The 23,690-nt window shown below is 45.6% G+C and overlaps 1 protein-coding gene across 3 annotated transcripts in view; it reads right to left on the reverse strand.

The window, feature by feature from the left end:
- WDR7 (WD repeat domain 7) overlaps positions 1-23,690 on the reverse strand; it is a 418,087-nt gene that overhangs the window by 302,789 nt on the left and 91,608 nt on the right. For all 3 annotated transcript variants that reach the window (XM_069746037.1, XM_069746038.1, XM_069746036.1), the window contains one exon: positions 19,892-20,106. In XM_069746037.1, coding sequence (XP_069602138.1) covers positions 19,892-20,106 — 215 coding nt within the window. The remainder of the gene's footprint in view (positions 1-19,891; positions 20,107-23,690) is intronic.

The raw sequence follows: 23,690 nt of genomic DNA on the forward strand, positions 1-23,690 counted from the left end.
AGGGGGGTCACCAATGAGCCATCCATCAGGCTAGGTGGAAGAATACTTGTCAGCATCAGGTAGAAGGAACACCGAGGAGCTGGCAATCATACTTGGTGGGGCCAGATTCTGCAGCAGGGAGGAGGTGCAGCAATGAGCTGCTGTCCATCAGGCTAGGTGGAAGAATATCTGTCAGCATCAGGTAGAAGGAACACCGAGGAGCTGGCAATCATACTTGGTGGGGCCAGATTCTGCAGCAGGGAGGAGGTGCAGCAATGAGCTGCTGTCCGTCAGGCTAGGTAGAATATTTGGCAGCATCAGGTACAAGGTTTCCAGCAGTCCAGAGGCTGAAGAAACTAACACATATTACTATTTTGGCTGTAATTAGCATTATATTCCAATTTACAGTAAATACAGCTGAGGTTTTCATATCAGAATTACGGGGTGTATACCTGTATCACTTATAATCTTAATTATTTATTAAGGTTTTCCAATGTGTCCGTAAAAAAAATATTAACAGGAAAAAACTAGGAAAAATAAGACAGCGCAATAGGGTTTGATCCGAGTGAGATAAGGGTGTTAAATAAGCTTGCGCTAACCTGATTTAGTGGTGTATGTACATTTCCATCAGTTAGAAATCCGGCTGCTGCAGGTCCAACGGGTCGTCAGACCGGGAAAACACAGATAAGGAGAATTTGCAGATAAATCTGGTATCCCATATAATAGATACAAGTCCACACAGAAAGTATTTGCGTTTCTTCTTTATTCAGTCAATGCGTTTCGAAGAAGTCTGTAGTACTTCGAAACGTGTTGCCTGAATAAAGAAAGAACGCAAATACTTCCACCTGGACTTGTATCTATTGTATGTGATAACAAAAGCACAGATTGTCCACACACATTTGTTTGTCTGTTCGTGTTTTTTTGATAAGCTGCCCCCCCCAAAAAAAAAATTGTCTTAATGGGAAGAGGGGGGGGGGGGTTGTTCAACAGCAGGGAGGCAGGACACTGAGGAGCTGTCAGTCTAAATTGAAGGAGGTTCAACAGCAGGGAGGCAGGTCACTGAGGAGCTGTAAATCAGACCAAATTGGAGGAGATTCAACAGCAGGGAGGCAGAACACTGAGGAGTTGTAAATCAGACCAAATTGGAGAAGGTTCAACAACAGGGACGCAGGACACTGAGGAGCTGTAAATCAGACGGAATTGGAGGAGGTTCAACAGTAGGGAGGCAGCACACTGAGGAGCTGTAAAACATACCAAATTGGAGGAGGTTCTACAGCAGGGAAGCAGGACACTAAGGAGCTGTCAATCAGTCAGACCAAATGGCAGGAGGTTCAAGAGCAGGGAGGCAGAACACTGAGGAGCTGTCAATCAGACCAAATTGGAGGAGATTCAACAGCAGGGAGGCAGAACACTGAGGAGTTGTAAATCAGACCAAATTGGAGAAGGTTCAACAACAGGGATGCAGGACACTGAGGAGCTGTAAATCAGACGGAATTGGAGGAGATTCAACAGTAGGGAGGCAGCACACTGAGGAGCTGTAAAACATACCAAATTGGAGGAGGTTCTACAGCAGGGAAGCAGGACACTAAGGAGCTGTCAATCAGTCAGACCAAATGGCAGGAGGTTCAAGAGCAGGGAGGCAGAACACTGAGGAGCTGTCAATCAGACCAAATGGCAGGAGGTTCAAGAGCAGGGAGGCAGAACACTGAGGAGCTGTCAATCAAACCAAATTGTAGGAGGTTCAACAGCAGGGAGGCAGGACACGGAGGAGCGGTCAGTCTAAATTGAGGGAGGTTCAACAGCAGGGAGGCAGGACACCGAGGAGCTGTCAATCAGACCAAATGGGAGGAGGTTCAACAACAAGGAGGCAGGACACTGAGGAGCTGGCAATCAGTCTAGGTGCGAGGAGATTCAGCACCAGCAAGGAAGAGGGACACTGAGAAGCTGTAAATCAGCCGAGGTGGATAGGATTGAGTTTAAATTTTCATAAACGACTGCAGCCATTCTGATGTTGGTCCACCATCCTTACTAGAGATCAATCCAACAATTTATTCAGTTTGACTAGTAAAAACTTGTGAGTGATCCACTTACAGGCACATGAAAAGTTAACCCGTCATATGACAAATAAAATAATGTACTAGCAAAGTGAACTGCACTAATACATAATAATTGTCAATAAAATAGTAATCCCTCAATGAAAAATAATGCAATAAAAAAACTTTTTCTAACATATAAAAGGTGATTATTATATATGCAATAAAATATAATTTTATCCTAAAGAAACCTACCCACCCAAACATCATAAAAAAATAAATAAATACAATCCCTACATGTAAAATAGGCCTCACGTAATTCCAAAAGAAAACAAAAAAAAGGGCAAATATTTTTATTAAAATTGTGTCTGTAATTATGGGATCAGTTTAGATTTAAAAAGCGAAAAGAAAATGATGAAAACTACAGTGAATCGAGACCAATCATATCTGGTGTTAGATCCCGCCATTTAGGATATGGCACAGCGCTGTGGAATATGTTGGTACTATGACAGCAACAAAAAATAAAATGTCGTAATTAGGATAGTCATCTGTGTGAAATGACTTAACGACCGGAGATTTTCCTCTATCATTTGAGATTCTTGGAATTGCGTTCCGATAATCACCATTACTCACAGTAAAGGTTTGCTTGCTGCTTGTGATATTATATGGAGTCTTGAGTGTTTGCAGTGACACACGCTCACACAATAGACGGCCAGGAGAGCTGTAGAAGACATTATGGGCGTAATGATCCGAAAGGGCGATCAAGATCATCTACTGTAGAAACGTGATTTGCTGGCTAGTGAAAAACGACAGACATTTGCTGCCCCCTGCTGCCGAATAGTGTGAATTTTCTCATGTTCCATTTACAATACACTAGCAGATAAAAACGAAACATTCGATTCTGCATCTAAGAAGACATGCTCACGATGTAAAGGCTACAGAGTTCTTTTACTTTTATTCATTACGTGTGTGTACATGCATGTACTGTAGTGTGAGTGTTGTAAGGCATCTATCGGACACATAGTTAATTGGAGGTATGTATCACGAAGGTGGTTGTCCTCAGTGATGCAAACCTGGAGTAAAGCTCTACTGCACAGTCACAAGAGCCATGTTTTGTGAATCTGGATCAGGTTTTATGGGTATCCTGAGAGATGGGAGGGTCTGGCTGACCACATACCCACCCCTGGGTGTGGTTCACAGGGTAAAATGGAGTCTCTTTGTTTGACACATGGTCTGCGTCTGGAAGTAAGAAGACTTTCTGCTTGATGTCTCCAGATTGAGCGGGTAGACTGGATGCTATCCAGCCTGTGTGTCCTGGACAGTCTCTAAAGTGACTTTGCTGGATGAGGTTACTTTGTTTTGCCTGCACTGTAAGGCCGTTTATTTTCCTTTGCTTGTGTAATGGTTTATGAAGCACCAATAAACCAGCATGGACACTTAAATGAAATGGTCCCTGTGTTACCTCACCACACACCCAAGTGACTACCATTCCCACAGTGTATTAATACACTTATCTACTGCTGCCCTCTCTGGTATCCAGCACCGTTCTGCTCCTCTTCTCGGTGAGGTCACTGCTCTGCAGACTCCTCCAGGTCACTCTATACTTTCTGTGGGAGCTAGAAGTCTCTTTTACAAGGAAAAACCACAGAGCCCTGTTAGAACGCTCCATAAACTTTCATTGTAAAAGATTATCTGGTGACACAGAGCGGAGTGTGATCAGAAGGAGTCTGAAGAGCAGTGTTGTCACAGAGAAGAACGATGCTGGACACCGGAGAAAGCAGTGGTGGTACGCGAGTATATTAAGACACTCACACTACATGCACAAATACATACATTTACTGATTAATTTCTTATGGGAATTTCTCTCCCAGGAATGTAGGCTGGATGTGAGGTCTGTGTGTCTCTCCCAGTAATATAGGCTGGATGTGAGCTCTGCGTGTCTCTCCCAGTAATATAGGCTGGATGTGAGGTCTGTGTGTCTCTCCCAGTAATATAGGCTGGATGTGAGGTCTGTGTCTCTCTCCCAGCAATATAGGCTGGATGTGAGGTCTGTCTCTCTCTCCCAGTAATATAGGCTGGATGTGAGCTCTGCGTGTCTCTCCCAGTAATATAGGCTGGATGTGAGCTCTGTGTGTCGCTCCCAGCAATATAGGCTGGATGTGAGGTCTGTCTCTCTCTCCCAGTAATATAGGCTGGATGTGAGCTCTGCGTGTCTCTCCCAGTAATATAGGCTGGATGTGAGCTCTGTGTGTCGCTCCCAGTAATACAGGCTGGATGTAAGCTCTGTGTGTCTCTCCCAGTGATATAGGCTGGATGTGAGGTCTGTGTGTCTCCCAGTAATATAGGCTGGATGTGAGCTCTGTGTGTCTCTCCCAGTGATATAGGCTGGATTTGAGCTCTGCGTGTCTCTCCCAGTAACGTAGGCTGGATGTGAGGTCTGTGTGTCTCCTAGTAATATAGGCTGGATGTGAGCTCTGTGTGTCTCTCCCAGTGATATAGGCTGGATGTGAGGTCTGTGTGTCTCCCAGTAATACAGGCTGGATGTGAGCTCTGTGTGTCTCTCCCAGTGATATAGGCTGGATGTGAGCTCTGTGTGTCTCTCCCAGTAGTATAGGCTGGATGTGAGGTATGTGTGTCTTTCCCTGTGATACAGGCTGGATGTGAGGTCTGCGTGTTTCTCCCAGCAATATAGGCTGGATGTGAGGCCTGTGTGTCTCCCAGTAATATAGGCTGGATGTGAGGTCTGTGTGTCTCTCTCAGTAATATAGGCTGGATGTGAGGTCTGTGTGTCTCTCCCAGTAATATAGGCTGGATGTGAGCTCTGTGTGTCTCTCCCAGTAATATAGGCTGGATGTGAGGTCTGCGTGTCTCTCCTAGTAATATAAACTGGATGTGAGCTCTGTCTCTCCCAGTAATATAGGCTGGATGTGAGGTCTGTGTGTCTCTCCTAGTAATATAGGCTGGATGTGAGCTCTGTGTGTCTCTCCCAGTAATATAGGCTGGATGTGAGGTCTGCGTGTCTCTCCTAGTAATATAGGCTGGGTGTAAGCTCTGTGTCTCTTTCCCAGTAATATAGGCAGGATGTGAGGTCTGGGTATCTCTCCCAGTAATATAGGCTGGATGTGAGCTATGTGTGTCTCTCTCACTAATATAGGCTGGATATGAGGTCTGTGTGTCTCTCCCACTAATATAGGCTGAATGTGAGGTCTGTGTGTATCTCCCAGTAATATAGGCCGGATGTGAGGTCTGTGTGTCTCTCCCAGTAATATAGGCAGGATATGAGGTCTGTGTGTCTCTTCCAGTATTATTAGTTGCATATAAGGTCTGTATATCTCTCTTAGGAATATAGGCTGCATATGAGGTCTGTGTGCCTATCCCAAGAATATAAGAAGGATATGAGGTAGTTTGACAGTCCCAGTAATATTTTATTGATGTAGGGTATGTGCATCTGTCCCAGTAATACAGGCTCGATGTGAGGTCTGGGTATCTGTCCCAGTAATGTAGGCAGGATATGAGCTGTGCGTGTCTCACCCAGTAATATAGACTGGATGTGAGCTGTGTGTCTCTCTCACTAATATAGGCTGGATGGTAGGTCTGTGTGTCTCTCCCAGTAATATAGGCTGGATGTGAGTTCTGTGTGTCTCTCCCAGTAATATAGGCTGGATGTGAGCTCTGTGTGTCTCTCCCAGTAATATAGGCTGGATGGGAGGTCTGTGTGTCTCTCCCAGTAATATAGGCTGGATGTGAGCTCTGTGTGTCTCTCCCAGTAATATAGGCTGGATGGGAGGTCTGTGTGTCTCTCTCAGTAATATAGGCTGGATGGGAGGTCTGTGTGTCTCTCCCAGTAATATAGGCTGGATGTGAGCTCTGGGTGTCTCTCCCAGTAATATAGGCTGGATGTGAGCTCTGTGTGTCTCTCCCAGTAATATAGGCTGGATGTGAGGTCTGTGGGTCTTTTGGTAATATAAGCTGGATGTGAGGTCTGCATGTCTCTCTCAGTAATATAGACTGGATCTGAGGTCGGTGTGTCTCTCCCAGTAATATAGGCTGGATGTGAGCTCTGGGTGTCTCTCCCAGTAATATAGGCTGGATGTGAGCTCTGTGTGTCTCTCCCAGTAATATAGGCTGGATGTGAGGTCTGTGTGTCTCTCACAGTAATATAGGCTGGATGTGAGTGTCTGTGAGTCTCTCCCAGTAATATAAGTTTTATGTGAAGCCTGTGTGGCTCTCCCAGTAATATAGACTGGAGGTGAGCTCTATGTGTCTCTCCCAGTAATATAGGCTGGAGGTGAGCTCTATGTGTCTCTCCCAGTAATATAGGCTGGGTGTGAGCTCTTTGTCCCTCCCAGTAATATAGGCTGGATCTGAGGTGTGTGTCTCTCTCACTAATATAGGCTGGATGGTAGGTCTGTGTGTCTCTCCCAGTAATATAGGCTGGATGTGAGTTCTGTGTGTCTCTCCCAGTAATATAGGCTGGATGTGAGCTCTGTGTGTCTCTCCCAGTAATATAGGCTGGATGGGAGGTCTGTGTGTCTCTCCCAGTAATATAGGCTGGATGTGAGTTCTGTGTGTCTCTCCCAGTAATATAGGCTGGATGTGAGCTCTGTGTGTCTCTCCCAGTAATATAGGCTGGATGGGAGGTCTGTGTGTCTCTCTCAGTAATATAGGCTGGATGGGAGGTCTGTGTGTCTCTTCCAGCAATACAGCTTGGATGAAAGATCTGTGTATCGAGGCTATTGCTGTCTTCATTAACCCATATATCAGCACAGCTTCTATCCTTCCATTATCTATCCTTCTTGTGCTTTTCTCATCTGTGTCCTGTTTTCTCTGCCCTCACCGAGACTGCAAATATCTTCTTCCCTGTCCACTGTGGAGATCTGTGTACAAAAGCCTCCTCCCTGTAACAACCTCTTAAGTCGGAGTCGCACTACCATACAATAGGCGTGAGTGCTATGCGAGAAAACATCGCATAGCACTCAGCCCAGTGTTGATCTCTGGGGCAGCTCACATCAGCGTTTATTTTCTCAGGCGTATTCGACGCGAGTGTAAAATCGCAGCATGCTGTGAGTGTCACCAAGACTGGCCAATGCAAGCCTATGGGTGTGAGAAAAGAAAAAAAAATCATACAGCACTTGGACCATGCGAGTCCTGTCTGATTTTACGCACCGATGTCTTTTGAAAAGTCGGCGAATCTTGTGCCGCGTACAGTAAAATCACACTGACAGGTTATAATAAATAGATATAGAGTACAGACCAAAAGTTTGGACACACCTTCTCATTTAAAGATTTTTCTGTATTTTCATGACTGAAAATTGTACATTCACACTGAAGGTATCAAAACTATGAATTAACACATGTGGAATTATATACTTAACAAAAAAGTGTGAAACAACTGAAAATAGGTCTTATTTTCTAGGTTCTTCAAAGTAGCCACATTTTGCTTTGATGACTGCTTTGCACAGTCTTGGCATTCTCTTGATGAGCTTCAAGAGGTAGTCACCGGAAATGGTCTTCCAACAATCTTGAAGGAGTTCCCAGAGATGCTTAGCACTTGTTGGCCCTTTTGCCTTCACTTTTCGGTCCAGCTCACCCCAAACCATCTCGATTGGGTTCAGGTCTGGTGACTGTGGAGGCCAGGTCATCTGGCGGAGCACCCCATCACTCTCCTTCTTGGTCAAATAGCCCTTACACAGCCTGGAGGTGTGTTTGGGGTCATTGTCATGTTGAAAAATAAATGATGGTCCAACTAAACGCAAAGCGGATGGAATAGCATGCCGCTGCAAGATGCTGTGGTAGCCAACAGTGTCACTAGCAAAGCCCCCCCACACCATCACACCTCCTCCTCCATGCTTCACGGTGGGAACCAGGCATGTAGAGTCCATCCATTCACCTTTTCTGCGTCGCACAAAGACACGGTGTTTGGAACCAAAGATCTCAAATTTGGACTTATCAGACCAAAGCACAGATTTCCACTGGTCTGATGTCCATTCCTTGTGATCTTTAGCCCAAACAAGTCTCTTCTGCTTGTTGCCTGTCCTTAGCAGTGGTTTCCTAGCAGCTATTTTACCATGAAGGCCTGCTGCACAAAGTTTCCTCTTAACAGTTGTTGTATAGATGTGTCTGCTGCTAGAACTCTGTGTGGCATTGACCTGGTCTCTAATCTGAGCTGCTGTTAACCTGCGATTTCTGAGGCTGGTGACTCGGATAAACTTATCCTCAGAAGCAGAGGTGACTCTTGGTCTTCCTTTCCTGGGGTGGTCCTCATGTGAACCAGTTTCTTTGTAGCGCTTGATGGTTTTTGACACTGCACTTGGGGACACTTTCAAAGTTTCCCAATTTTTCTGACTGACTGACCTTCATTTCTTAAAGTAATGATGGCCACTCGTTTTTCTTTACTTAGAATTTGTATTATGACAAGAAAAAAGCAGATAACAGTCTATTCAGTAGGACTATCAGCTGTGTATCCACCAGACTTCTGCACAACACAACTGATGGTCCCGTCGCGGCTACGCCCAGAGATGACTCGTCCCGTGACCTGAGATATAAGAGAATAGCCTCCCCATACAGGAGACAATCCAGCATCTGTCGGCTGTCCACTATAGCTGACAACTTGCTGCATCAGCCACGATCAGTGTTTGCACCGTCCATATCTGTTTAACCCCTTAGGTGCTGCGGTCAATAGTGACTACATCATATAAATGGTTAACAGAGTGTGGGGGCTTCCTCTTTATCCCCATCAGCACCCTGTGATCATGATTGTGTGGTCCTGATGTTCGCCATGGCAATTCACAAACAAATAACGGCCTTAGAGTCTGCCGGCTAGAGCGCCCTGTTCAAAAGTCAGCGACATTTACGTGGTAAAAATACACTTTTCCGTTTTGTTATGCAACTTTGCATTAATTCCTGAAAATCACCTGAAGGGTTAATAAACTACCTGAGAGCAGGTTTTAATATGTACTTTTTTAAAATGGTCTCACTTTTGGGGGGTTCTCCAATATATGAGACCCCCAAAGTCATTTCAAACCTGGATAGGTCTCTCAAAAAAAATATATTTTGTAAATTTCCTTGAAAAAAAAATGAAAAATTACTGCTATATTTGGAAACCTCCTAAAATGCTAACAAAATAAAATTGACATTTTACAAATGGATGAAAAGCAGACATGAGGGAAATGTTATTTATTAATGCTTCCCTGCGGGGTAACTGCCTGTATTAAAGGGATAATCATTCAAAAGTTTGAAAATTCCACTTTTTTTTTTTCTTTTTACATTTTTGTCAAATTCTTGATTTTTTTTTTTTTTTATAAATAAACACAAATAAATTTAGCATTATCATAAAGTATAATGTGCCACAAAAAAACGACGATTTTTCCGTTTTCTCTGTAAAACTCAATGGATGGAAACAAAAAAATGAGGGTTTTATTGCAGGACAGAGACTTAAAGGGGAAGTCCATAACTTACATATTAATAGGTCATTAACATAATCTCAGTGGGAGTCTGACGCCCGGCGGCGGCACCACCGATCAGCTGTTTGCAGCATCCTGCCGCAGCCGGATATGAGCAACATCCAGCTCCATACACCGAGTAGTGGTCATATTCAGGTACTGCACCTCTGCTCCCATTGACTTCAATAGGAGTTTATCATAGGTTATCAATATCAATTCCTGCCTTAAAGGGTCATGCCCTTTAAGACCGTAATATTCTGTTAAATAGGAAACTGAATTGTGGGTGTCCTACAGATGTTAAAACACCAAGCTAAAGAAAAGTAGTCTTTTTTTCTGGATGAAAAACGCAATATTTTTCATATATTTGTCTAAATACAGACATGTCAGATGTCAGAATTGTGTGATTTACATTTTGAAAAATTGTACATGTTGGCATTGGCTTGGTGTGCTTTTATCACTATGCAGGCTGTTTTCGATCTATAAGGCCTTATTAGGATTGTGGTTTTTTAACCCTTTCTTCATGTGTATCGGATCAGTTTTGTTGCTCTGGATTTCCAAAGATCTGACTTCTATTTCTGGGCTCCTGGTGCATGAACAGGGCTCCAACACCCAGCATCCCACCATGCCGATCTTGATGACCTATCCAGAATCAGGAAATCTGTTTCTTTCTCCACTTTTGAGCCACTTCTAATCTCCTAACTGCTAAAATATGTCCTACTCAAGCCTAAACAGACTGCCAGGTCACTGAGGTGTCAGATTACAGCTGCCTAATAAGGCCTATGGAGATGGGAAGAGGAGGAGGAGGAGAAGAGTGGCAAAGACACACACAGCTCAATGATGCTGCTTGCTACTAAGCATTTAGCTCATCTCCGTGCTGGATTCACAGCTACACTGCTGTATAATGTCCTACATGCTGCCGCTGCTTCTGAACATGAGCTGCATAGAGACAGGCAGCAATCCCTCATGTCTGGGTCCTGTGTAAAAACGCTTGAAAAAAACCCTCAATGTATACAAACTCATTTTAGTAGGACCTGACCAGATGTCAAGAGAAAAAACAGATTAGACTCCAATGAATTTCAATAGCCAATTCTTTAACCTTATCCAATCTCGTACGTACGGAAAATAATTCCCAGGAAGGACAGGGTTAAATCTCCAGCATAGAGGTTTGTTTAGGAAGAAATAGACCCAGAAACTTTCCAATTGCTTAACAAGGAAAAGCACAAGCTGCTGTCCTGGTCTTTCTTTCCTTCCGCCTGGTAATATGAGAATTGCAGCGGTAAATTATTAATCGGAAAGACAGGACAGGAGCTCACAGCTCAAACTGTGCCAGTAAAGGCAATGCCTGCAGGGAATTATTGTATTACTGGACCAAAATACACTTTTCTGAAAAAAAGTGAAAAGATAAAGTTGTGTATAAAAGAAAAAAAACACAGAAATGAGAATGTATCTATCACATGTATTATAGACGGCTTGTCATAATCATACTGATGTAGCAGAGCCGATGTAGTGGAGCAGATGGAGCGGAGCAGATGGAGCGGAAGCGATGGAGCGGAAGCGATGGTGCGGAAGCGATGGTGCAAAAGCGATGGTGCAAAAGCGATGGTGCAAAAGCGATGGTGCAAAAGCGATGGTGCGGAAGTGATGGTGCGGAAGTGATGGTGTGGAAGTGATGGTGCGGAAGTGATGGTGCGGAGGTGGTGAAGCAGAGCAGAGCTAAATATTCTCACTACCTCTATCCATATAGTTATTATTTTCTAAAAGCGCACCCATCATTTCAGAATAAGCGGTTGTGTGTACATGAGACATAACGCCATTTATGGCCATTATAGGTCTGGTATCCTGCACTTTCCCTCTATGTCTGTCTCTCTCTCTAATCTCCAGTAGTTTCTGAGCTCCTAGATGCAGACTCGCTGCAATGATGTCTACCATACACCACACACAGACATGAGGGACTCCTACTCTGACTCTATGTAGCACATGATAAGAAGCAGTAGCATGGAGGACATTATGCAGTAGTACTGAGCAGAGTAGCTGTGAATTCAGCTCTGAGTAAACACTCACACATACAGAGACATTGCTGCGGTTTTATAGATGTACCTTTATTTCACTCTACGCTCCTGGCCTTCTGTCTACATAGGAAGCTGTAATCTGATCATGCAGGCGATTTTCAGAATGAATGACGAGTTCCAAAAATAGGAGGAAAAGAAGTGGCTCATAAGAGGAGAAACGTATTTTTAAAAAAAATTTCTGAGGAAAAATGTATTACTTAAGTTTGCATGTATAAATCTGAGGCCGACCATGATGGCACCTATGTGATCGAAGGGGGCAATATTGTGTAATTTTCATCCAGAATTTTCAAGCATAACAAACAAGATCATTATTCTCACATATTAGGGTATTGGCACAAACATATAATGGGGGGATGAACAGCATGTGATTAGGGTTGTAGAGATTGTCAATCAGTGGCAGAGTGTTTAATGTTTTGGAGAGCCTAAATCCCTTTGCAAAGGTAATGATAAAAATATTGGTGCCAGCTGCCACCACTAGAGGGTGCTAACTGCACGGGAATCTTATGATTTCAATAGATCCCAATGGGGAGAGGATCTCTGTGTTAGGGTTTTTGCACTTTTTGATGAGAAAAAAAAAGCCATATTTATCCCCAAATTCTGCTCTTTGCAAAATAGGAAGGAATTATGTCTGTAACTAGCAAACTATCAGGGCCCTGACATCATTTATTTCAGTCCTAATGTAGTAAAATTTGGTTTGAGACTGATGTAGCAGAGCTGAGTGCTTCAGATTGTAATCTGTAATCCTGTAAAGCATGTGGTGAAATTTCGCTTTTAAAGTGGTAGTACAATATAATAATTGTAAGCAGTGAATGAGTTAAAATAATACTCACCCCCCTTAAGGAAGTTGCCCACTGGTTACCAGTGCCAGATAAGTGAGCACTGAGGCCAGTGATCATATGCGATCTAGGCATGTGACAGTTGTGGCCAATCACACGTGCTTAGATACATAAACGGGATCACAGTGCTGCCTTAAAGGGAATGCGTCATCAGAAAATTACATAGTTTAAATCAAGTTTTTGCTATAAATTATTTTTCAAAACGTTGGCAATTTTTCTTTTTGCATTTGTAACGCATCTCTGGTCATCCTCCTTCGCTCATTGTGTTTCTACATGGGATTGACAGCGAGAATGCTTCCCAATGATGCCATCAGCATACATTTTTCATAAAGTGATTATCTCCTCGGCAGACTCGTCATCTTAAGCTTTCTCTCCTCTGCAACTGTTTTCCTTACTAAGCCGGGCTGTAATTACTGCAGTGTGAGGCTACAATTACTGCAGTGTGAGGCTGTAATTACTGCGGTGCGAGGCTGCAATTACTGCGGTGCGAGGCTGCAATTACTGCGGTGCGAGGCTGCAATTACTGCGGTGCGAGGCTGCAATTACTGCGGTGCGAGGCTGCAATTACTGCGGTGCGAGGCTGCAATTACTGCGGTGGGAGGCTGCAATTACTGCGGTGCGAGGCTGCAATTACTGCGGTGCGAGGCTGCAATTACTGCAGTGCGAGGCTGCAATTACTGCAGTGCGAGGCTGCAATTACTGCAGTGCGAGGCTACAATTACTGCAGTGCGAGGCTGCAATTACTGCGGTGCGAGGCTGCAATTACTGCGGTGGGAGGCTGCAATTACTGCAGTGCGAGGCTGCAATTACTGCAGTGCGAGGCTACAATTACTGCAGTGCGAGGCTGCAATTACTGCAGTGCGAGGCTGCAATTACTGCAGTGCGAGGCTGCAATTACTGCAGTGCGAGGCTACAATTACTGCAGTGCGAGGCTGCAATTACTGCAGTGCGAGGCTACAATTACTGCAGTGCGAGGCTACAATTACTGCAGTGCGAGGCTGCAATTACTGCAGTGCGAGGCTGCAATTACTGCGGTGGGAGGCTGCAATTACTGCGGTGCGAGGCTGCAATTACTGCGGTGGGAGGCTGCAATTACTGCGGTGTGAGGCTGCAATTACTGCAGTGCGAGGCTGCAATTACTGCGGTGCGAGGCTGCAATTACTGCGGTGCGAGACTGCAATTACTGCGGTGCGAGGCTGCAATTACTGCGGTGCGAGGCTGCAATTACTGCGGTGCGAGGCTGCAATTACTGCGGTGCGAGGCTGCAATTACTGCGGTGCGAGGCTGCAATTACTGCGGTGCGAGGCTGCAATTACTGCAGTGCGAGGCTGCAATTACTGCAGTGAGAGGCTACAATTACTGCAGTGCGAGGCTGCAATTACTGCAGTGCGAGGCTGCAATTACTGCAGTGCGAGGCTGCAATTACTGCAGTGCGAGGCTACAATTACTGCAGTGCGAGGCTGCAATTACTGCAGTGCGAGGCTGCAATTACTGCAGTGCGAGGCTGCAATTACTGCAGTGTTAGGCTGCTGTCACACTATCAGTATTTGGTCAGTATTTTACATCAGTATTTGTAGCAAAAACCAGGAGTGGGTGATAAATACAGAAGTGGTGCATATGTTTCTATTATACTTTACCTCTGATTGTTCCTCTCCTGGTTTTGGCTACAAATACTGAGGTAAAATACTGACCAAATACTGATAGTGTGAAAGCAGCCTGAGGCTGCAATTACTGCAGTGCGAGGCTGCAATTACTGCAGTGCGAGGCTACAATTACTGCAGTGTGAGGCTGCAATTACTGCAGTGCGAGGCTGCAATTACTGCAGTGCGAGGCTGCAATTACTGCAGTGCGAGGCTGCAATTACTGCGGTGCGAGGCTGCAATTACTGCAGTGTTAGGCTGCTGTCACACTATCAGTATTTGGTCAGTATTTTACATCAGTATTTGTAGCAAAAACCAGGAGTGGGTGATAAATACAGAAGTGGTGCATATGTTTCTATTATACTTTACCTCTGATTGTTCCTCTCCTGGTTTTGGCTACAAATACTGAGGTAAAATACTGACCAAATACTGATAGTGTGAAAGCAGCCTGAGGCTGCAATTACTGCAGTGCGAGGCTGCAATTACTGCAGTGCGAGGCTACAATTACTGCAGTGTGAGGCTGCAATTACTGCAGTGCGAGGCTGCAATTACTGCAGTGCGAGGCTGCAATTACTGCAGTGCGAGGCTACAATTACTGCGGTGCGAGGCTGCAATTACTGCAGTGTTAGGCTGCTGTCACACTATCAGTATTTGGTCAGTATTTTACATCAGTATTTGTAGCAAAAACCAGGAGTGGGTGATAAATACAGAAGTGGTGCATATGTTTCTATTATACTTTACCTCTGATTGTTCCTCTCCTGGTTTTGGCTACAAATACTGAGGTAAAATACTGACCAAATACTGATAGTGTGAAAGCAGCCTGAGGCTGCAATTACTGCAGTGCGAGGCTGCAATTACTGCAGTGCGAGGCTACAATTACTGCAGTGTGAGGCTGCAATTACTGCAGTGCGAGGCTGCAATTACTGCAGTGCGAGGCTGCAATTACTGCAGTGCGAGGCTGCAATTACTGCGGTGCGAGGCTGCAATTACTGCAGTGTTAGGCTGCTGTCACACTATCAGTATTTGGTCAGTATTTTACATCAGTATTTGTAGCAAAAACCAGGAGTGGGTGATAAATACAGAAGTGGTGCATATGTTTCTATTATACTTTACCTCTGATTGTTCCTCTCCTGGTTTTGGCTACAAATACTGAGGTAAAATACTGACCAAATACTGATAGTGTGAAAGCAGCCTGAGGCTGCAATTACTGCAGTGCGAGGCTGCAATTACTGCAGTGCGAGGCTACAATTACTGCAGTGTGAGGCTGCAATTACTGCAGTGCGAGGCTGCAATTACTGCAGTGCGAGGCTGCAATTACTGCAGTGCGAGGCTACAATTACTGCGGTGCGAGGCTGCAATTACTGCAGTGTTAGGCTGCTGTCACACTATCAGTATTTGGTCAGTATTTTACATCAGTATTTGTAGCAAAAACCAGGAGTGGGTGATAAATACAGAAGTGGTGCATATGTTTCTATTATACTTTACCTCTGATTGTTCCTCTCCTGGTTTTGGCTACAAATACTGAGGTAAAATACTGACCAAATACTGATAGTGTGAAAGCAGCCTGAGGCTGCAATTACTGCAGTGCGAGGCTGCAATTACTGCAGTGCGAGGCTACAATTACTGCAGTGTGAGGCTGCAATTACTGCAGTGCGAGGCTGCAATTACTGCAGTGCGAGGCTGCAATTACTGCAGTGCGAGGCTGCAATTACTGCAGTGCGAGGCTGCAATTACTGCAGTGCGAGGCTACAATTACTGCAGTGCGAGGCTGCAATTACTGCAGTGCGAGGCTGCAATTACTGCAGTGCGAGGCTGCAATTACTGCAGTGCGAGGCTACAATTACTGCAGTGTGAGGCTGCAATTACTGCAGTGCGAGGCTGCAATTACTGCAGTGCGAGGCTGCAATTACTGCAGTGCGAGGCTACAATTACTGCGGTGCGAGGCTGCAATTACTGCAGTGTTAGGCTGCTGTCACACTATCAGTATTTGGTCAGTATTTTACATCAGTATTTGTAGCAAAAACCAGGAGTGGGTGATAAATACAGAAGTGGTGCATATGTTTCTATTATACTTTACCTCTGATTGTTCCTCTCCTGGTTTTGGCTACAAATACTGAGGTAAAATACTGACCAAATACTGATAGTGTGAAAGCAGCCTGAGGCTGCAATTACTGCAGTGCGAGGCTGCAATTACTGCAGTGCGAGGCTACAATTACTGCAGTGTGAGGCTGCAATTACTGCAGTGCGAGGCTGCAATTACTGCAGTGCGAGGCTGCAATTACTGCAGTGCGAGGCTGCAATTACTGCAGTGCGAGGCTGCAATTACTGCAGTGCGAGGCTACAATTACTGCAGTGCGAGGCTGCAATTACTGCAGTGCGAGGCTGCAATTACTGCAGTGCGAGGCTACAATTACTGCGGTGCGAGGCTGCAATTACTGCAGTGTTAGGCTGCTGTCACACTATCAGTATTTGGTCAGTATTTTACATCAGTATTTGTAGCAAAAACCAGGAGTGGGTGATAAATACAGAAGTGGTGACATGTTTCTATTATACTTTACCTCTGATTGTTCCTCTCCTGGTTTTGGCTACAAATACTGAGGTAAAATACTGACCAAATACTGATAGTGTGAAAGCAGCCTGAGGCTGCAATTACTGCGGTGCGAGGCTGCCATGTGCTCACGAGCTGATCGGGGAACAATGGGGGGTACGTAAGATCTCCTGCTAGAATCACTAATAAATAAATAAAAAATCTATTACTGCAACTAATTAACTGACATAGTGCTCACATGGCTATTCTAAGAAACATCCCACAGCTAAGTGGGATTTAAAGGGGACTTATATATATATATATATATATATTTGCATAAATCAATAGTACAAGCGAATATAACAAATTTTGTAAAATCTCTTATCATGGAAATATGTTTCTTACTCCACTTAGGAGCCACTTCTCTTTCTCGACTCACCATCCACTTAAAGCACTATTCCAGCTTTTTTTTTTTTTTGTCTGTGCTGGAGTGGTTCTTTAAACCCAAGTCCCATGCCCCCTATCTTATACTCACGTTGTCGCATATTCCCCCACTTTTCGTTGCTACTCTGTTCCTGCGGCGCCATCATGTGACAGTCGCTTCTGACTGTCCATAAGTCAGGATCTACATCAGCAGCTCTCAATGCAAGTCTATGAGAGCCAGAACCAGACCAGAACGAGGCTCTCACAGACACACATTCAAGAGTGACCTCCGACGCGCTCCAGCAAACACTGGAGCAGCCAGCAAGTCACAAAAAAGAAGTGGCGCTTAAAAAAAAAAAAAAAAAAGCTCGGACTGCCAGCACACTGAGGTGTCAGGTTGCATACATCTTCTATCATACTCTATGAAAACGAGATGAGGTGTGAAGAGAGTCAGCAAACAAGACGACGGAGACCCAAAGATCGGGCTGAGCTTTCTAACAAGTCTGTTAGCTCACCCCTGAGCTGGATTCACATCTATACAGCTCAGTACTGCTGTATAATGTCCTCCATGCTGATGCTAATTGTGTGTGTGCACAAACTAAGCTATGGAGAGCAGGAATCTACACCCCTGAGGCATCATTATGGGCCCTTCAAAAAGGGTATACGTATGATTTAAAGGGATTGTCCCAAAATCAATACATCGCCAGATAGGTGGTAAATGTTTAATTCCTAACATCATTGTCTCACCATACTGATTTTGAGAACAGAGTTCCTGTGGGCCTCGATTTGAGCAGACCTGCAGTCACGCAGTCTATGAGACTGATGGAGAGAGGACAGCGCTGTGCTATCGGTCTCAGTCCCATAGATTTTAATAGGGGATATGAAAACCTGCCCAGTCAGCGCTCTAAGCAACCAAAGCACATTAGACCAGGGGTGTCAAACTGCATTCCTCGAGGGCTGCAAACAGGTCATGTTTTCAGGATTTCCTTGTACTGCACAGGTGACAATTTAATGACCAACTCATTTGTGTAGGTGATTAAATTATCACCTGTGCAGTACAAGGAAATCCTGAAAACATGACCTGTTTGCAGCCCTCGAGGAATGCAGTTTGACACCCCTGCATTAGACGCTCTATTTTTGTGACTGGTGGGAATGGAGGGGCAGAAGTGAGACCACCAAGGACCACACACTTACTGCTTATCCTAAGGATAGGTAACACCTTCTGGTTCTGGGAATAACCCCGGAGTTTTCAGCCTTGGGATATAAACAATAGTAACTCTACTCAAGATATCTGTTTCTGCGGCTGTACAGCCAGAGCTGCTGTTAGCAGCGTTTACAAATATCACAAAGCTTTTGCGCGATCCTCTATTTTGCACAATAGCTTTTAGAATTGTGCGTTACAGCAGCTGCATGGATCATAGGAAGCAACAGACAGGATCTGCTTCATTAACTACTATGGGACAGTGTTGAAGACATGGTCTGATCTGTGTAGGAAGGGGGAGGAGGTGAGCTGTGACATCACCTATTGTGAATGGTGGATCCTGTGTTATCTACTGTATATAGAGGTGTTATCAGTCATTATACAGGAGGAGGAGGTGAGCTGTGACATCACCTATTGTGAATGGTGGATCCTGTGTTATCTACTGTATATAGAGGTGTTATCAGTCATTGTACAGGAGGAGGTGAGCTGTGACATCACCTATTGTGAATGGTGGATCCTGTGTTATCTACTGTATATAGAGGTGTTATCAGTCATTGTACAGAAGGAGGAGGTGAGCTGTGATATCACCTATTGTGAATGGTGGATCCTGTGTTATCTACTGTATATAGAGGTGTTATCAGTCATTGTACAGGAGGAGGAGGTGAGCTGTGATATCACCTATTGTGAATGGTGGTTCCTGTGTTATCTACTGTATATAGAGGTGTTATCAGTCATTGTACAGGAGGAGGTGAGCTGTGACATCACCTATTGTGAATGGTGGATCCTGTGTCATCTACTGTATATAGAGGTGTTATCAGTCATTGTACAGGAGGAGGAGGTGAGCTGTGACATCACCTATTGTGAATTGTGGATACTGTGCCATCTACTGTATATAGAGGTGTCATTATTCACTCTAGAGGCGATTTTTTTATTGCTATCCTGTCTGTGGTGATAATGAGTATGGCAACAGGAAATATCAGGCTAGTGACATCTCACATATACGGCTGTCCGTAAGAAAATCACCTATTGTGTAAAGTATGTTTTTTGTGTTAACGGGAACCTGTCAGCAGGATTGTGCACAGTAACCTACACACACTGTCAGGTCGGCGCCGTTATACTGATTACACTGATACCTGGTGATGAAATCCGTCTTGTGTAATCTGTATTTGTAGTTTTGAGTTAATGATATGCCCGTGTTCCGGGGCGGCCTGTGGGGGGTCTTCATGTGGTGCTCTGATTAGGTATTCATGTGTATGGTTTCTGACAGGTCACTGATTCCTCACTGACCTGTCCCATAGTTTTCATAATGAATATTACATATACATGTTGAAAAAAAAAAACCTTCTGCAGGCAGCTGTCAGCCATGTCACCAGCGCTGCAGCATAATTGCATATGTACTGTGCATATAAACAATCACATAACATACTTTATACAATAGGCGATTTTCAGACGGACGGCCGTATATTTGAGATGTCACTATATGGTGCTACATTTCCCTGCAGAGGACTTTAAAAAAACAAAAACAAAACAAAGCCCATCCCTTTAAGTGTCATGCAATGAATACAGCAGCTCCCTCTCGGGTAGCTTATCCCCTGATCATCTCTATGGAGAGGAACAGCATCTGTGCATCTAGATCTCTACTAGGCCATGAAGACACGGACCCCCGCTTCCCGTTATCAGTGGGGGTCCCTGTGGATACACAAATAACAGAAGGACACCAGTCTGGATCCAGGTCACCTACCTTGTCTGATGCTTCGGAGGCCAGGAGGTTCGTGGCCAGGGTCTGGAGCTTGTGATGCGCCACGGTCTTTAGCGCTGCCAGGCTGCGTCTGGTCATCGCCTGCTTTAGGTTCACGGCTGAATGGCTGAGCGCGTCCACGGCGGCGGGGACGGCTTCGTCGCATGCGTTGAGAATCTCCACTGCGGTAATGCCCATCACACAGCGATCCAGTGCACCTTCACAAGGACAAACGCTCGGTCAGTACACACATGCAGGGTTCCCCACCACCGGCCCCCCTGAGCATTCTGTAATAAAAGGGCAAATTTTCCCTTTTAACCAACTGGGCGTATACCACAGCTCTCTGGTTACAGCGGGGTCCTGATTGGCCAGAAACAGAAGAAAAAAAGCTTATGTCCATGTTCTGTGGTCTACGCCCAGTTGGCTAAAGGGAAAATTTGCTTATCACAATAGCCAAAAAAGCCCCTTCTCTGAGTATGAAACGCCCCTTACGGAGCAGGGGGCTGGCTCACTGCTTATTTCAATAGCTGATAAAGCCCTTCTCTGTGTACGAAACATCCCTTACGTAGAAGGGGGCTGGCTCTCTGCTTATTTCAATAGCCGAGAAAGCCCCTCCTCTTTGTATAAAACATCCCTTACGGAGAAGGGGGCTGGCTCACTGCTTATTTCAATAGCTGAGAAAGCCCCTTCTCTGTGTACGAAACATCCCTTACGTAGAAGGGGGCTGGCTCACTGCTTATCACAATAGCTGATAAAGCCCTTCTCTGTGTACGAAACATCTCTTACGGAGAAGGGGGCTGGCTTAGTTATTGAAATGAGCAATCAGCCAGCACCCTCCACCTACAGCACCAGTCAAGTGCAAACTGTCCTGTGTCGGATGCAGACTGGATAAGCATTTTTCTGGGCCCCGAAGTTGTAGCTGCAAGTTGTGGCACCTTTCCTGGCAGAAATGACTTGACAGCCACCAGTCACCCGGCCACGGACTGGCAGCAGGAAAAGGCGACTGGTGGCCAGAACATCACCAGCTCCGGTCTGGTGGAGATGGTGGGAGAGGAGGGCAGGTTCCAGGGGTAAAGCATAAAGGATCCCTTCCCACCCCCGTTAAGCACTTTTAGGAACCATTTTTGGTTTCTACCTACTTGTACTGAGCTGTAAGGCACCGTGGACTATGTTGGCGCTATATTAAGACAATTGCTCTTAGATATATCAGGACAATAATACATTGTTACGAGGGTGGACGCCGCCTTTATGTAACCAGCTCTGATTGGTGGGATTTTCCTGTCCACCTCGCATGCGGCAGCTTTACGGGAACGCACTCGGAATCATCCAAGTGATATTGAGATGGAGAACGTCATAGTCAAAATAAAAAAAAATGAAAAGCGTCGCCTCTTTCGAGTGGTCCGTGAGAAAATCTGCGCTTGCTCTGCTCGGAAGCCTTGATCCCTGCATCCTTAGCCGGCGAGCCAGGAGGCGCACGCAGCCCCTCCACAGCGAGGAGCCACTAAGCCGCTTTCAGAAAATCATTGCTGTAATTGGCTCTGGATGTATCAATAGTGGAACGGCCGATAAAGCTGCGGGCTCTCCGGCTGCCGCTCCTTCCATCACAGAAGACCGCGGGGGGCAGCACCTAATTTAATTTTGATTGCAAGACAATCAGAAGACACACATTGAAGTGTATCAGAGATCCCCTGTAGGTTCTTGATCAAACTTCAAAGAAGTGGGACACAAGTCGGTGTGATGGCAAGAGACGCAGGTTTATTAAAGAGGAGAACTCTTACAAGTCCTTCTCATATACTGGAGATACTGAAAGAAGGGCTGCGCTAAATTATAGAGGTCCATAGGTGCACGCGTAGGTGTCTGGTACTGCAATACAACACCGTTCACATATGTGGCCGTACCTGGCACCGCTGGCTAATATCACTAATATATATGGTCCTACCTGGCACCGCTGGCTAAAATCACTAATATATATGGTCGTACCTGGCACCGCTGGCTAATATCACTAATATATAAGGTCGTACCTGGCACCGCTAGCTAATATCACTAATATATATGGTCATACCTTGCACTGTAGCCTAGCATCACTAATATAGATGGTCGTACCTGGCACTGTAGCCTAGCATCACTAATATATATGGCCGTACCTGGCACCGCTGGCTAACATCACTAATATATAAGGTCGTACCTGGCACCGCTAGCTAATATCACTAATATATATGGTCATACCTGGCATTGTAGCGTAGCATCACTAATATATATGGTCGCTCCTGGCACTGTAGCCTAGCATCACTAATATATATGGCCGTACCTGGCACCGCTGGCTAACATCACTAATATATATGGTCGTACCTTGCACTGTAGCCTAGCATCACTAATATATATGGTCGTACCTTGCACTGTAGCCTAGCATCACTAATATATATGGTCGTACCTGGTACTGTAGCCTAGCATCACTAATATATATGGTCGTACCTGGCACCGCTGGCTAACATCACTAATATATATGGTCGTACCTGGCACCGCTGGATAACATCACTAATATATATGGTCGTACCAGGCACTGTAGCCTAGCATCACTAATATATATGGTCCTACCTGGCACCGCTGGCTAACATCACTAATATATATGGTCGTACCTGGCACCGCTGGCTAACATCCAGTAACAGATTTAGATCCCATGAATCCACCCTATACGGAGGGACAGCATGGGCTGCTCCTTGAAGGAAGGTCTTAACCTGTGGCCAAGAAGATAAAGTCTTCTGAAACAGGACAGAGAGCGCAGAAACCTGTCCCTTTAGGGAACTAAGAGCAAGGCCCGAATCCAGTCCTGCCTGAAGGAAGGAAGGCCAAGATGGAAGGCAGGGAAAAGGACATGGATGAAAAGCGGCTGGACTCGCAACAACGGAAGTAAGCCTTCCAGGTACGATAGTAGATCCTGGAAGACGAACTCTTCCTAGCCTGGATCATGGTGCGAATCACCCGGTCCGAAAGGCCGGACGCTCTTAGAACTGCGGTCTCAACAGCCACGCCGTTAAACTGAGCGACTGAGAATTCGGGTGACAGATCGGACCCTGAGACAGCATATCGAGCCTGTCTGGAAGACGCCAGGGGATGTCCGCGAGAAGGTTGACGATCTCCGCAAACCAAGCTCTCCTGGGCCAATCCGGGCGATCAGAATGACCAGCACCCTTTCCGCTTTGATCTTTTTCAAAAGCTTGGGAAGCAAGGGAAAGGGTGGGAATAGGTAGGGCAGCACAAACCGTGACCAAGGAATGGCCAGAGCGTCGACGCCCACTGCAAGAGGATCGTGAGACCTGGAGACGAACTGAGGAACCTTCCTGTTCGTACGAGACGCCGTGAGGTCCACATCCGGAGTCTCCCATTGAAGACAAATCTGATGGAAGACTTCCTCGTGCAAGGACCATTCTCCTGCCGTGAGACCCTCTCAACTGAGGAAGTCGACGGCCGAATTGTCCACGCCAGGGATATGCACCGCGGATATCACCGGATCCGTTGCCTCTGCCCAGAGGAGGATCTTGGATACCTCGGCAAGGGCCAAGGAGCTCCGAATCCCCCCCTGATGGTTGACATAAGCCAAAGCCGTGGCGTTGTCCGTCTGGATTCGGATTGGTAGGCCTTTGAGAATCCTTTCCCAGTGACAGAGGGACAAAAAAATTGCCCGAATCTCGAGGACATTGATCGACAGAGATGACTCCTGCGCCGACCAACGGCCCTGAACAGTCAGGTGGCGAAACACCGTACCCCAGCCGAGTAGCCTGGCGTCCGTTGTCACCACCTGCCA

This window comes from Ranitomeya imitator, chromosome 1, assembly GCF_032444005.1.
Source record: "Ranitomeya imitator isolate aRanImi1 chromosome 1, aRanImi1.pri, whole genome shotgun sequence".
Lineage (NCBI taxonomy): Eukaryota > Metazoa > Chordata > Amphibia > Anura > Dendrobatidae > Ranitomeya > Ranitomeya imitator.